Source organism: Orbicella faveolata, unplaced genomic scaffold (assembly GCF_042242905.1).
Source record: "Orbicella faveolata isolate gen_17 unplaced genomic scaffold, um_ofav_v1 contig_35, whole genome shotgun sequence".
NCBI lineage: Eukaryota > Metazoa > Cnidaria > Anthozoa > Scleractinia > Merulinidae > Orbicella > Orbicella faveolata.
The window spans coordinates 21,994,092-22,010,108 of record NW_028301564.1 but is presented as its reverse complement, the minus strand read 5'-3'; the positions used below and the strand labels follow the sequence as shown (position 1 = coordinate 22,010,108).

At 38.5% G+C, this 16,017-nt stretch overlaps 1 protein-coding gene across 2 annotated transcripts; it reads left to right on the top strand.

Moving 5' to 3' along the window:
* The first annotated feature begins 2,721 nt into the window (after positions 1-2,721).
* On the top strand, positions 2,722-11,541 carry LOC110065909 (retinal homeobox protein Rx3-like). Of its 2 annotated transcripts, none has more exons than XM_020773092.2 (3): positions 2,722-2,934; positions 8,668-8,846; positions 9,444-11,541. In XM_020773092.2, exons 1-3 carry the CDS (start codon positions 2,787-2,789, stop codon positions 9,840-9,842), a joined length of 726 nt encoding a protein of 241 aa, XP_020628751.1. In that variant the 5' UTR covers positions 2,722-2,786; the 3' UTR covers positions 9,843-11,541. The 2 variants fall into 2 exon arrangements, with proteins under 2 accessions (XP_020628751.1, XP_020628750.2); XM_020773091.2 differs by lacking the exon at positions 2,722-2,934 and adding an exon at positions 5,909-6,498.
* The last annotated feature ends 4,476 nt before the right edge of the window (positions 11,542-16,017 follow it).

Below are 16,017 nucleotides of genomic sequence, written 5' to 3'. Positions count from 1 at the left end.
TATGAGAAGATTATAGCCAGCTAGGCGCTAAGCACCTCGCTGGCTATCTATCATCTCATATCCAAAGCGCCCTCGTGGATTAATGGTTAATTGACTATATAGTTAACAATGTTAACTCTCTGAAAGAGTTAATGCGATATAGAATTTATTCTTAGAATTTTACATCCGCGGTGTTTGCAAACAAAACTTCTGAGGGCTGTAGGTCGTATTATAAAATCGTAAACTTTTCCTACCCGAGCGCAAGGGCCGCGCAGGGGAATAATGTCCCAGGGTCATGGCAGTAAAGACCTCGCCGTGCTCGGTCCGTACAAAAACGCCCGAGGGCCAATATTCCCCTGTAAGGCTCTAGCGAGCAAGGTTAGTAAATAGTTCAATATATGTCCACCAGGAGCCCATTATGGGCTCCTGATGTCGACCTATATGGCACTCGACAACAAAAACAAAAACATGGCTTATGACCGTTTCCATGTGAGACGGTCCGTATGGCAAAATCCTGACCAAGAAAAAACCAATCTTACTTCAGGACTATTGCTTATTGTCGGCCAACAGAAATTGGATTTTCGTTTCAACTAACTTGTATTCATCACAGCTCCACACTTATCCCTTTGAGGATTGCTGCCTTATGAGAAAACAAAAAGACAAAAAAAACCCCACAAAATTACTAAAATAGGTTGTTAAAAGAAGTTTGGGTTACACCAAAGACGAACTCTCTCCGTCTTTAGTGGAGTGTGGGGGAACCCTAACTCATGGCGATTGACGGATCAGTCAACGCAATGTGACCAATGATAAACAATAACTATGGAACCCAGGGTTGCTTGTTTTACTGACAAATAAATAATAAATCAAATTTAATCTGTTGCTGAACACAGGTGTATAATTTCATGTACCTTGATTACGACCTTGAGAAAAGAGCCTGTAGATCGTTTTGACCCCTATGAACATGTGACAAATGGAAGCCATATCCTAATTCTATTAACTTGAAATTTGTTGCATGATCTCACGAAAGTCGTGTTGAACGGAAGGATTAGCAGGAATTTTGCGAATCAGATGAAGGCTTGCAGAGATCTTTTCCTAATCTTAGTTGACAAATGTACATCCATACCAAGGAGTTGTATAAGGAGTTTGAAAATGAAACAATATGACAAATAAATGTTGTCATTTCACCCATTTTGTAGTCAAATGTGGTGTTTAGTCAAGTCAAACAGATACATACGCATCAACGTGAAGATTGCTTGAGAACGCTGAGGAATTTTGCCAAGATTTGATTAATTGATTGTTATGTGTTTAGCAAGTTGTCTTCAAAGAGGATTCATAAAGCTGTTACATGACTCAAAGATGAATGCACAATTTCCTAATCCTATTTTTGAAAGTTCGTGCCTCTTTGAACCGCAAGTATAATCAAAAAACCAAGGGAAAATATTTACAGGAAGCCTCAGCCCTTATAATTGACAGTAATTAATTTTCGTTAGCTGTCACTGTCAATATGATGGCTACATTTCAGTTGAACAAGAAAGCAATTAGCGACGACAAAATGCTAAAACATGTTCGCTGTCGGTAAGCTTAACTGGCTTGATCTAGTTACAGCAAAAATTATTTTCTTTCCCAACTAGAAATAGCATTTTTAAGTTTAGAAGAATTGCGAAAGCTCGACTACTCAAGTGAAGAGCGAGAGATCAGATTGCACCCTTATTGATGGAAAACGAAAGGTTGCACAAGGTCTTTGGGAAAGAGCTAAATTATAATGACCTATCCTTTCCGAAATGGCCCATGACTCAACCTTTTATCATCATCTTTAAGGCCAAGCGGACCACAAAGATCTTCCACGAGCGATCCCAGCCGGCGCCGGCAATAATATATCCAGGGTAATTGGGTAATATGTGTAAAACAGGCCGTACATGTTCATCCCAGGGCGTACATCATCTTTTCCAGCCCTGCGCGGTCTCCAGCTGCCAACCTACTCACTCAACGAAAGAAAACAAGTGAATTTTCTTCGGCACTTTTCAGAAAAAAGAACATAGCCACTCAGCACCTTTAGGTGGGGCAACAATTATAAAAATTATCTTACCATCCATCAATGACACCTCCGTGCTCGTACAAGTTACTTGAACCAACTTCTCTCCAAATAGGCTCAATAAACAAACAGATGAAACTGTTATATGACCTTCAGAAAGTTGCTTTTCCTGGAAAAAAAAGGTAAATGGGAAACTTACCCGGATAAAATGGGCTACGTGAATAACTCTTAAAGATTTAGAGATTTATAAGCTGCTAAAAGGAAACTGACAGCTGTTGTGATTTCATAGGAATCAGGACACTGTACTTGAATATGCGCCAAATTTTGGCATCATGGCGGAAACCAAAATAGTTTACAAACTTTGTGTCAAGGACTATAAATATCGCAAATGAGCCGGGTAATACAAAAGCAAAGGCACATCACTCCACAGAGTTGACATACATAACACATTAACAAAAATGAAAAAAGGTTCCACTTTGGCCGTGTTCCTCGTCTTTCACGATGCAAAGAAGAGATCGCATCAGTCGTGGGATGCAATAAAGAATGGTGCGAAGATTATTATGAGACACTTGTGATTGTAAGTGAGTATAACGCGAGATGAACGGACTTCGAGGTCGATTATATCTACTTCCTGATAAACAACAGGACCCTCCCAGTTTCGGAAGATAAAAGAATTCCAGACCGTTGAAATTGACGGCACATTTCAGTGTAGTCTCATTTGCGGTTCCTGATCCTTCCTCCAGGGTTCCTTTTCTTAATTTGGTAGTCAGCTGGCATGGAAACGAAATATTCACCATTTAACATTACGAATATCCTACGGCACGATAGTTGCGCTTCTAATCAAGGTCACTTCAGGAGTGTCAATATACACGAACCCGTACCATTTACACCAGCACCAATGTCGTTGGCCGAACGCTTAGCAGGTTTGTCGTCTTCCCCTTTTTTATGTTTCCTCAGAGTTTTTTCCGTGTCAATGTTATTGTTTGCTTGCAAGCTTTAAGCTTCATTTCTGAAGGCGACAGGGTCACTTTTTATTGACCTGTGCCTTGTTAAAAGAGAAATGCGCAAACGCGACGACAATGATGGGTTTGTTGTCATTTAGACGCGGGCAAGAGAACGCCCAGCGACATTTTTGTCTTCTCGGGTGTCTTGATCGTGAACTGGTGATGTTTTAGCTATAGTGATACTGGCCTAATCCTTCCTTTTTGAGAAATTTGCGTTTTGATCTACAAGCTACGTCTTTGCAAAGCTTTGGTAACTAGTAATTTGCGAAATAGAGGAATCACTGTCAATTCTCTTAGACGTTTACAGCGCCATATCCGCCATGTGGCTTTATTCAATACGAGGGCTACGACACATGAATTCCGACGCACTATAGAGCTTTTCAACGGTAAGTTCTCTCTTTTAGAAAAAGGCTGGTCTTTAAGTTTGCATCAGTTTTCGTGCAGCACAAGTATCCGCTCCGACAACATAGACGCCATGTTTGCGTAACTTTCGTCTTCATTTGTGGAACTCGAGTCTTGCATGAACCACTTCGGGCACATGATGTTTCTTTGTGACGGTCTAGAGCTCAAAACAGACAAAAGAACAAGTATCATAACTGCTCGAGAGCATGAACAGTGCAAATTTCAGTGTTTGCAGCTAATAAACACTTTTTGCGGTATGATAATTGTTAGTTTAGAACCTCATAATCGACTGATAAGTGTTACTACTCTAAATTAGTTTCCAGCAGTGTAAGTTCCCTAAAGATTAGACTCATAATTCGCTAGCTTTACTTCTCTGACAACACTGGCTAAAGGCTCAAAGAAGTAGAGTTATTTTTTTGTAACATTAAGGGAGCACAACTTACAAATTTTTCGACATCCTGTTCGACGCAGTCAACGCGGTTATCAGTAGAGGAAACCTGTCCTATATCTTCGACAGTGAATAGAATTGAACAAGTCTTTACTTTTTCGCTGCTTCTTATACCATACGCAAAACTTCACTCTTTTTCTTGACTCTTGTACGATTGAACATGTTTAAATTCGTCCGAGGTGCCTAAGGAACTTCTTACACTGTGCGTTACGGAAATGTGTCAGAGGCAAACTGTCGTGCTTTTGCTCATCATTTTCATTCAGTTGTTTCTTTCTTGAGTGTAGTCAATGTGATACGAATATGCAACATGAAATATCGTACGGTACACGTACTATATAATAAACAAATGTTCACGTTGTTTTGTTCACAAGATAATAAGTGTTATGTGCCTCTGGCCTTGAAGAAAAGGGTATATAGTTCGAGCATCAGACGTTTGTTTACAACGAGCGACTCGATAGTAAATTTACTCAAGGCAAATTATGTTTGGTATTCTTAATGTAAAATTATATTTTTTTCGGTAAATTACTGTCCCCGTGCTACTGATCATTTGCTTTGGAGAGGGCCAAAATGATTACCGTGATAAAATGCAAATATACCGACGCTGCCTTTCACTCGACGAAATTAAACTTGGCAGGCAAGACACTGTTTTAATACCATGTATCTTTCAGTAGAGCAAAGGTCTCTTAAACGTACTAATTTATAACTCAACTTGTAGAACATTTTGTAGATTCAACTTCATTTCGGTGTAAAAAGGATATATAGTATATTGGAAATTTACCACTTTGTTGTACAAATGTAAAACTTTAAGGTAAAAAGCTGTTAAAATTATGAGTCTAAACGTTTTCGGTCTGTTTGATCATCATCAGAGTCACTCTGATGATGATCAAACAGATCGAAAACGTTTAGACTCGTAATTTTAACAGCTTTCTACCTTAAAGTTTTATATTTTACTTTTATCGGCGAAATGTATATTTGTTGTACTTGTCGGAAGTGTTATAGTTTTACAACTTTTTCAAGATTTGTGTGTATTAAAATTTCCGTTTCTTAAATTCAACAATTACAATGTAGTGTGAGTAGCACACTCGTTGGTACTATTCATGAGTCAAACAAATTCATATCGTTTTTCCTTGTAGTAAGAAACTGTAACACGCAGGGTCGACATGAATTTATTTTGTTTCGCTGGCGTACAAATTAAGAGTTACTCCACGTCCGCAGGCTATGCGGGCAAGTATATTTGCAAGTGCTCTCCGCTTAAATAAGGGGGAAAAAACGCTCTTCTCGTCCATTAGGGCGCAAGGTGTTAAGCTGCAAATTTGTGTGTGTGTTTTTCATGAGTGTTTTGCTCCCCATTTACGACTTAACAACTTGGCATTCCACAAGAGCTGTCTTCCGAGGCTCCAAAAGTCGTGAAGAGTTAATCTGCGATGACATGTACAGGCGCCTTGTTTACTCGCCACAGTATTTTGGGTGGTCGTTTGATTTTGTTAGCCTTATTCCACAAGAAATTAGCTCTTCCTATCACTGATAAAAGGAGAGCATTGCTAAATTCCCCGAGTAAACGAGAGGTTTCTGGGATCCGGTATTGAATTGTGAAAGGGCGGCAACGTCATGTTAATTAGGGCAGCATCTGTTAATACTAATTCGAATTACTTCATCGCAAAACGATTTCTACTTTACGGGTCACAATGTTAATCTTCATATATTTCTTTTTGGTCTGACCTTTTCACTAAGTATTACTATACGGAAGAGTAAATTGAAACAACAACTGCGTGAAGTCTTTAGCCCCGCTTTAGTTGTCTCCAAGCGACATCTGTCTAACAGTACTGTGCGTAAGAGAGGGAGAAAATGTATATCTTCTCAAGGGGTATAAAGTTCATAATTATACTGAGAACGCTTTTGCCCACCGAATAGCAAGGCTTACATACTTTGCCTTCATCGCCTTGTTTGCAAATTTATTCTATTTCCACTACTGCTTTTTGTACCCAGAAGAAATCATAAATCAACAGTAATTTAATCGTTAACAATGGCCAAGCTATTAGAATGGCTCACAGGTATGGTTTTCAATGCAGTGCATTTACTTTAATTGGATCCAGCACACTGGGCTAACACGAACGGATTTTTTAGGGCAAATGTAGTTACAAAACCTCTAAAGGATCGCAACTTCAGCAAAGCTAGCCGATACAAAATTGTTCCAAAAGCGATTTATACCTTTCAAAAAGTGTCTGCTTGCATGTTTTCTTGCTTGGGTCATCCCTGTAAAATTCCACTGACAGTCGGCATATGGGCGGTAAGTCAATAATATGACCCCCTGACTGCAAACAGCGTACATGTAGGATGTAGACCCTCAGGCGAAAACACGTAGATAACTTTAAACAGCAGACTCTCACTCGATGGTTATTCGTGGTCTCAGAGAGGTGACATTCAGTGAAGGTAACCTTGGATAGAACCTCCCAGATAGACAAGGGGAATCAATCCACTGATCATCATCACTCAGCTAACTTCAGTAGTTGGACTCTTAAGTTACATTCTTTTATGAAAACGTCCTATGGAAGCTAGTACGTGGCGAGGTACTTGCACGGAAGTCGCTATTCCTTGGGTAAAGGGAAAAGAACTATGCCACATCCATTCAAATGGTAATTCTGCATTGTTTTATAGTGAAAAGGTGAACACATCTTTACAAATGGAAATTCTTTTTTCGTCATACATTTGTGACACAAGAAGGTGAACAACATAAATCAATGCTTCGCTTTCATGTCTCGCCGTTGACGTTACCTATGAGGTGCTCTTGTGGAAAATTTTGTTTTTATAGTTTTTTGTACAATAAACTATTGGCAGCAGCGGCAAACAGGTACGGAACGGTAAAACACATACTCTCTTAGATCTCGAGATATTCAGTTAATTTAATCAAAAATCTACACGGCAAGAAAGGCCTGGCAATGGACTTAAACAACTCGGTGCGATCTCGATGTCGAGTATGATTTGTAGACCGTGCAGAAATGTACTTTTTCTTCTTTACAAACTCAATTAGATTTCCACTTTTTTTTCTCTCAGCTAAAACTCTTTTTTATCATTTTGTTAACCTTGCAAGGATGAAGGTCGTTCTTCTGTTACTGATTCTTGGGAGTTCTGTACGTTGAAACACGAGTTACAAAAATGAAAACAGGTTGAAAAAGCATTGTTCAGTTTTGCAAAGTCACTGAATACATTTCACAAAACGATTCGTGCTAAAGTTACATGTAGGAAGAAAGGACAGGAAGCGCAATACTTTGTGACTACCATAAACATAGGCGGGGTACTAATTCCATCAAGTCCTACATGAAAAACAATTTGTCAGAAAAACGACAGTTGCCTGTCGGCGATGCGATTAGGTTAACAAATAAGGCGCCGAGTAAAATTCGACGTATTTACGTGCCCTAATAGCGCACCTACAGTTGTAAAATGATTAATTACATTGGAGAGAAGCCTTCTTAGCGGAAATGGCACCAATTACTGGGCCATGGCCAAGTGCTTCAAAAACGAATCATGAGGTCGCGTATCACTTCAGGTCCACTGATATCAGACAGGCGAGATCAGTGGGAAGACAGAAAACCGCTTGATTTTTACATGTCTCTGTGATATAACAGGTCTTGTAAAGTCTGTGTTAATGGCTTGGACCCACATATTACGATAGGCTCCTTGAGAACCTTCGACATACGTAAGTAAGATGCACTAGTTGCGTATTATTAGAGCCATACAGGTAGACTACTGTAAACTACTCTGTGTTGGACAAGATCTTCATAACGTTGTTGCCTCAGAAAATACTTGTCAATAAAAACAGTGAGAAAAGTGAAAGTAAAGATCATTCTTAAAAGCTTTCCGACCCATATTCTCCATTGTCTATAGTCAAGTATGATAAACAATTCTTTTAAGAGCGAGGCGAGATAAAGACGATACCTGTTTTTACTGTCTTTTCGGTAAAAAAAAAAGTTATATTAAGCCGCCAAAAAAGCTACCGCCAAAAGGTACCGTACTACTTCCAAAATATTGCATAGGCTAGGATTCAACAGAAAGAGTGGCTGTCGTTGGATTTTAAATGACAACTTCATTTTCTGACCATACAAGTTGATTTCACTGAATGCTTCCCTGACGATGTTGGAATAGCCAGTCTTTATATTGCTATGAGTTGTATACCACATTTGAAAAGTACAATCACCCACAACAAGAGATGCCAAGAGTTGATGCTTACTGTGTTGTAACGTAACTCTGACTTCTTGAAGATTTTGTGCATAAGTTTTTAATAGTGGTTATTTAAGAGAATTCCAGAGGTATGTTTTCCCGTGTTCTTCTTCTTTTCCCAAGTTGATAGTTAACAAGCATTTGTCACTTTTATGCCGTGGCAATGTTTAGCCGAGGTAAATGCAATCGGCTAAGCTATGTAAGAGTAGGCAAACCCCGCAGCAAAAATGCCCAGCGACCAAAGTAATGCGGTGAAATGAAACAAAAATAAGTAGAAACAACAAACAACTTATGAATAACCTTGGGAATAACCTTGGGGGTCATTTGTTAAGAGCACTATAATGTAACTGTAATGTAAACTAGATAACTGCAGAAATTCTCGCGCGCTCATTGGCTAATTTTTTATTGTCAATAAGCGGACAGACACATGAATTTACAATTTAAAATGCGATGCGTCAGCGAGCGAGAGCGGGAGAGAGCTATCGCCTCGTGGATCCACAGTTACTTTGACAATGTTATGACGAAATTCATGATCAATAAAAGGGCAGACGCATGAAAAACTGATGTCAATTTGCTAATTAACACAGATGTGATTCTGGAAAGTCAAGAGGAGAAAGGAAGACGCAAGCCAAGGCGCATGCGCACATGTTTCACGCCTCGACAACTTCAAGTATTGGAGCAAACATTTGCCAAGACGCATTATCCAGATGTACTATTGAGGGAACAGTTGGCTAACTTTACCAATCTGCCAGAATCAAGAATACAGGTATCCGAGACGCTAATAATCAGACAGAAGTAAAATAACAAAGTAGACTCTGGAAAAAAAAAATCTGTATTACAACTGTTTATAGTGTCTTAAACAACACCAGGGACTGAGAAATACTGCAAACATAGGCGTAATCATTAGCCTGTGGGGAGCAGGAGAAAAGAGCTACCTCGAGAAATCGTGCTTAATTGATAACAAAAACAACAGCAGTTTATTTATACCAAACTAAAAAAGAACTATTTTAACAAAATTATGATCTAATTACTAAAGATTGGTAACTGGGCTCCACTGCCTTCAGGTCGGGTGTCTATTGTAAATTACAATTGGGCAATATATTCCATCACGTAAATGAAATTAACACAGAAATTCAAAATTAACAAAAAGAGCTATAAATGGGCTTCAACAATGTCCTTGGAAACTGACTAATCTTGTGAACAAGTGTTTACAGATGAGGTGCATTTCAGACTTCTAATAATTTTGTGACATTTACAAAACCTTAGGTTTAGCATTCGTTGTAACATAAAAGGCCGATCATAAGTATACGTAGGCTTTCTTGCGGCTCTCTAATCCTGTTACAAATCTTGTGGCTTTCTTAAGGTATGGTTCAAGAACCGCAGGGCAAAGTATCGAAAATACGAAAAGTCTGGAGTAGAGATGGTTTCAAAAACAAGCCTTCCCTCATTCCTCAGACCCGACAGCTCAGGAAGGATGACGTGTGGAAGCTCACCGCTCCCTAATCGCTCCTTCTTTCAAACTCCAAGAAGTCCAGTTTTGTCACCGGTTCCAAGAAATCCAAACATGGACCGACTACGCGATCACACACACCACCTTCCAAGCGTGTCTACTCTCCTTCCGCCGGTTCGTGAAATCCTTCCTCATAACATGATACCCACAACTTTTCACTCATTACCTTGCACACCTGAATCGCATCGACAACCATTTCCGACGTACACCCTCAGGCACTTCACGGACGTGCCTCCCTTTGGTTACAATTAAAACAAACTGAAAAAGGATACGAATGGTATCCATATGACTTAGCGGTGTTTAGTATTTAACTAAGGGGGTTAGGTCGCACTACCTATGGTGAGTCTGTCTTTTCGATTCCAGTTTATTTACTCTAACCACAATTTCAGAGATAATAAATACAAAAGAAACCTTGATTTATGGCTACATTCAAAAGTTAATTTAAACTAGTCTTGAAATCTACTTTTACCTGAAACAATTAGAAAAAGACACAAAAAACAATCATTAACAAGCCAAAAAAAGATACGGGTGGTCAAAAGGGGACAAGGTTGAATTTATTGAACTTGGCAAAATGTCCCAATATCTAACTGCCTGTTACAAACATTTTTATAGAATCATACGGCCTCTGTTGCTCGGAAATAATCCTTGTTCACACGTAGCTAAGATCTAATGAGCATTTCGGGGTCATTTTCTGCAGCTCTTTATAAATCGAAAGAAGCGTCAAGACTAGCCTGGTCAAGAAATGTGGTTTTAAAATATGCCATAAATCTACTGCTGTTATTGAAACTATTCATTATTTGCTATCAGCGCGCCATCTGGTTAATTTATTTATGGAGCCGAGGGGCTCATTTTTCTGTTTAAAACCAACAACCATTGTTTAGAAACAAAAGAGCCCAGTGTAGCAATTACAGCCGCGCCCATTGTAGCTCAGCTTAGCTCTAGAGCGGAAAAAAAAACATTAGTGTGGGTTTATAATCATACTGACACTGCGCACGAAGTACAATTCAACCCCTTCAGTCGATTGATTCATAACGATATTTCAAGGAAAGCATGTTTCCCCGGCTTATGGCAACAAGAAAAGACCGTTTTAGAACAATTTATTCGGCAAGGTCCCAAAAAATAGTTCTAAATTAAAATTAAATCAGATAATCATCCCAACCATCCACACCATGTTATCAATTCTTGCTCAAGTTTTGCACCCAGAAAATATTACCTTGATCCCTGATGTGAGGGACTGTCTGTGTGGCCCTGAGAAGGTTGCTCAGCTTGCTTGAAAATCGAACCACTTTTAGTGTTTCACAGTTGCTACATAATACGTTACTTCAAGCATAAAGTACGTTTTCAAAGTAAGTTGTGAATAAAAGAGGAACTAGTTGAGAAAGAAAAGAAAAGAAATCATATCAACATTTCAGAATCTATTTTGTCTATTTTGTCTGTTTGTCCCAACATGGATTCTGCTATTTTACGTAAGGGTTCATTTTAAATTTTTGTTGAAACTTTCAGTCAGACTTTCCAGCCACTATTACAGTAGAATTTCTCGACACCCCACCCAACCGCGCTCCTTTCGGCTTGATCATGACCTAGCCCCCTTTAATATACTCAAAATACGCTTAGCCACTTTGTACTTTAATTTTGATCAAGGACTCTGTATATTATTGATATTTTTGGAAAGATAATATTAATCAAATTTTTATTACACCTATATCTCATAATTACTGTGCTACAAGGAAAATTCTCATTATTCAGACGTGCTTTGAACACGCTTATGTTACGTTTTTCGTAGTCTGTATTTACGGTTCATGCGTTGTGTACTTTCAATATACAGTATTTTATAGTTAAATTTATTCAATATATATATAACTATTTATACGATGATCCATTCCATAGATTTCGATTACCGTGTAAAAACAAGAGTTTCAAAACTTGGCTGATTAAAAATACTGTTACCGTTTGAGTCTATTGAGTTATTTAACAATTATTCAATGTGATCCATCGCACTTTGGCAAATTAAGTCATAGCTATTAGTATATTGCGATTAGATTATTTGATTGATGTAAAATACGAATTTTATGCCAACCTTTTAAGCTCTGACCGGGTATAAAGAGATATAACTGTGCCTGTTGTACAGCATCCTTAAAGACTTCTGATGTTGATCTGCTGTGCTTGGTGTGTTTCACATGGTTTCAGGCATCGATTTATGATCAAAACAAAATATTTGGCGAATAAAATTAAGTGAAGAACAAGTAGTTCTATCGAGTAGTGTAGACCGCACGGCAGAATTCAGTTTAAAATTGTCAAGAAATTTCATAATTACCCAAAACGAAGTTTGTTTCTGGAGAAGCGATTATGCATTTTTCGTAAAACTTGAGAAGCTTGGTCTTAAAACTATCGACATGAAACTCTTCACTTGAGCTTAATAGACCAGGTGACATCCTAGATCAAATGGAAACGAAATAATTTCGGAATTTTTGACAAGTTTAAAGCATCTACCCGCCTGCTAGAAAGAACAATAAAACAAATTTGCATTGTCATTTTTCTTTTACTTTGTCGATGATGTTTTCTCAGAAGCACGCAGACCAGTTCGGCAAAGTTTTATTACCTTCGTTTGTTAGAGTGTTGGTGTCAATAACACACAAACAACAGGTGCTGTGACGATAATTTAATTTATTTATACACACACAAAGAATTGAAACTACCCACGATTTTGTTTTGGTGAAGTTAATTGGAACGGAGGCTGTAAACACTGACTCATGCCCTGAGGCGCCGGTTTGTGCCATAATTTGATTTTACACTTGACTGACAACTGAGGACCAATAACTAATAACAGCCAATGAGAATGTTCCATTGCTGGTCCAATTATGTGAGTATTTGACCGGCTAAAGCATCTACTGACTGTAATGTTTCAATCTTATATATAGTTGTGTAATAAATATCTTATCAACCAAGCTTCCTCGGAAGAGTGCAAGGAGAATAACAGCATTTCGTGTTTCTGTACGAACTCAGTCTCTGCTGTAGTGCTCCTGTGATTGATTAACGAGATATATAACTTCAAGAGGCTGCCAGCTTACAAAAAGTTTCAAGAATAATGTTTTTCAAATAGGATACTTCGTACTTAGATTGAATGATGAGAATTTTCATTTAGATAACTAGGCAAGCTTCAAAGAAGAACGTGTTTTGACCCAGTGGGAGTCTTTTAAGTCAGATACATACAATATTCATTAACCGTAGGAGGGAAGTAAATATTTCGAACAGTGAGTTAGTTATTAAAAGTACTGATTTTACCTAACCTTCTTGATATATAGTTTACTGCTAATAGTTCACTTTGCCAAGTTATGTTTACCATTTAAATTGGCATATTGATAACTGTAAGATATTTCTTTTCTTTTCATTTCGTCAACTTTGTGGATTTATCTTATCATCTCATAAATCAGCCACCTTTTGCTCGTCGAAAACAATCCCTTTGAAGATCTTAATTAATTTTGTTTCTTCCAATAACGATCTGAACAAGAACACATGACGGTCATGGTTCATGATAAACAATTAACTTGCACAATGAAATCATTTTCTGGTTAAGCAATCATGGTCATTCTTCAATGAGGACACGATGCAAACTCGAAGACGAGGTGATGGATTTCTTTCTTGTAAGCCATGGATAAAATCTGCCAATATTCAAGGTAGGTATAAAACAAATTCCAGTTGTAGGCGTTTTATTTCCTAACGATAAACGCCAGTATTCTAGGATAAACAAGTTGATTTTTCTGCTGAAATCAGACTATAATAACTTCCCTTTTGCAGTATCGTGATGAAACGTAAGGGTTCATGTAAAGCATTAGTCTACACACTGTTAACGAAATCGCCAGAAAGAAGTGATGATTTAGTTAAAATCATCGAGTAGTTAGCTTCGGCATGGTGCCAATCATAAGTTTGCAATTTACAATAGACCACTACTTGCGCCGAACCATTGTTCTGCTAAGAAGTTGAAGGTCTCGGCTTGATCCTTACTTACCGTCCACACTCGTCCCTGTTAAGTTATTCGGCTTTGGAGAACAATTTGATAAGAAGTCAACATCGTAAACCGACTTTTGTGAAATGGACGGCGTTTAGCCAGAACAGGATATAAATGAAACTCAATCGAAAACGTAAATAATTAGAAAAGAGAAAGGGTCTTACGGGATGTCCAAATTGACAAACCATTTCTGGTGGTCTGAAAATCAAGCTATTTGACTTAGTGTGAAAATGTGTACTGATAACTTCGCATTAAACTTAACTCATGGGACAAGTGTAATCAATATTTTCGCCCATTTAATTAAATCTGCATATACGTTCCTTAGTCATTGTTTCAAATTGTGGACCTTCACTTGTCCGTCCGTCAGTTCGTTTGTGTGTTCTATCCTAGGGGGAGGAAACCTGGAATTCAATCTATAAGAGGGAACAGAAATAGGGAGGGTTGAGGAGGGGCTGCCTGATTAAAAAAAAGAAAAAAAAAACAGATACTGCAATTAACAAATAGATTCCATGTTGCCGTGCCGTTCAGTAATAAATCATAATGAGGTCGAAATGTGTAAGACCAAAACAGAGGCACACGAGCCGGTAGGCGAGTGTATCGCTGAACTATTACTGATCTATTACTGAACAGACGCACGGTAACATGAAATCTAATTTTTTATATAATGATAAAGAAAGAAAAAAAAACATGTTAATGACGTCATCTATGCGTCTGTCCTCCAGTAGATCATAAGTAAGAGCAGGGTTCTCTCTAGTTTCCAGCACAACAGGTAAGGGACCTTTTTCAAACCGGTAAAGCATTTGGTTAATGTTGGACGTTCTGCAAAGGACAAGCGACAATTTGAACTTATGCACCACGTTGGTTGAGCTAACGTCAGCGCTGTCCCTCTAAGTATAAAAATGACCTTCACACAATCAAGTTTTCTTTTTTCTCTCTCTAGCCTTACTGCCTGCTTGTGTTCTTCTGAATTGCCATGCTCTGATATTGCGGCCTTCCTGTAACGTGTACCGGGCGCAGTGGCATATTTCACATTTTTGCCTGTTTTAATATGCTTTTTTTTTACAAAGACAACAAAACATTCCGTCGCCCTCTTTACATGTAAATGTCAGCCACCATACACTACTTTTACAGCAGAATACAATGTCATTATCGATCCAGTCATGCTTGAAAACATGGGGCTTTGATGGCAACTGCCTGCTTATTTCATTGGAAGATAGCATCTTCGGCTGTATTTTGCACATAATATATGATGGTGTAAAACATGGGGTTGGCTACCAAAAGCGTCTTCAAGAATGCGTAAATGCTGCTTTTCTGAAATACGAGAGGGTTTAACTGTTTTTAATTGATGCTACTTCCAATGGCAATTTTGACGGTGTCGTCTCTTTGGGTGGTAATTGGTTGTTATCTTCCGGAGGTGATGCGCTAACTGACTCGGACGTTTCTACTGATTTATCGGTCGAGGGTGGTTCAGTTATCACTCGCTCTTCTGTTGATCGCAAAGGCACATTTGCAGCTTCAGACGGCTGGTCATTCTCAACTTGGTCATTTCCTAAAACATATACAGTACATCGCACCTATGAAAAATTCTCCATCGAAAAATTCATGTGAACAATCCACCTTTAGGTTCAGAGGTTGAATAAAACAAAGTAAAATTTTGTTTAAAAGCATTTTATTCTGACTGTGCCCTTTCCAAACTGCTTATAACGTAAAATGGTTCTTGTGATATCTTTGGCGTCACTTACATAGCATATCACTGGAAAATCCGCTAGGTTACGGTGTCCGCTTCGAATCGCATCGCTACGAAATCGCATCACTTCGAATTGCTGAATTCATGTTCCAATCATCACAAATTCAGAACTTTTACGCTGTCAAAGGATTTCATTTTCAAGGCTTCTTTCAAACCATTGTCTGGAATACATTTCAAGTAGAATTTCACGATGAAGACTGGCTTTGTCCCCACATGTTCGCTATAAAGCCGGCAAATGTAGAGCTGTCAAGGCGGTTATTTCTGGCAATCGGCTGTTTTTTCATCGCTAGTGCGTAAGTTTTGTTTTGTTTAGCCCTAAAATGATTGTAACGCTTACCTGCTACTCTTCGTGACTTCGTGACAACATTTGCACGTGCAGAGAACTGACGAATGTCATGAGGTTCAGTAGAAAGCCCGCGAAAAGTCACTCTTGCTTCGAAATTCGAAAGGTACTGGTCAGTGTTAACTAAATAAAGCACACGTAGATCTATAACAATGCACTGTTTCTTTTTTCATCTATTACTTTCTTATCAGATTAGCTCACCGTAAATGCGTATTTTTTTTAAGACTTCTGAGCGTTTCCAGGCGGTAATAAGTGCTCTTATAAGCGGTAAATTTTACCGCTTACCGCCTGATAAGGCGAACCCTGCTCTTTAAGAGCCAATCAAAATGCG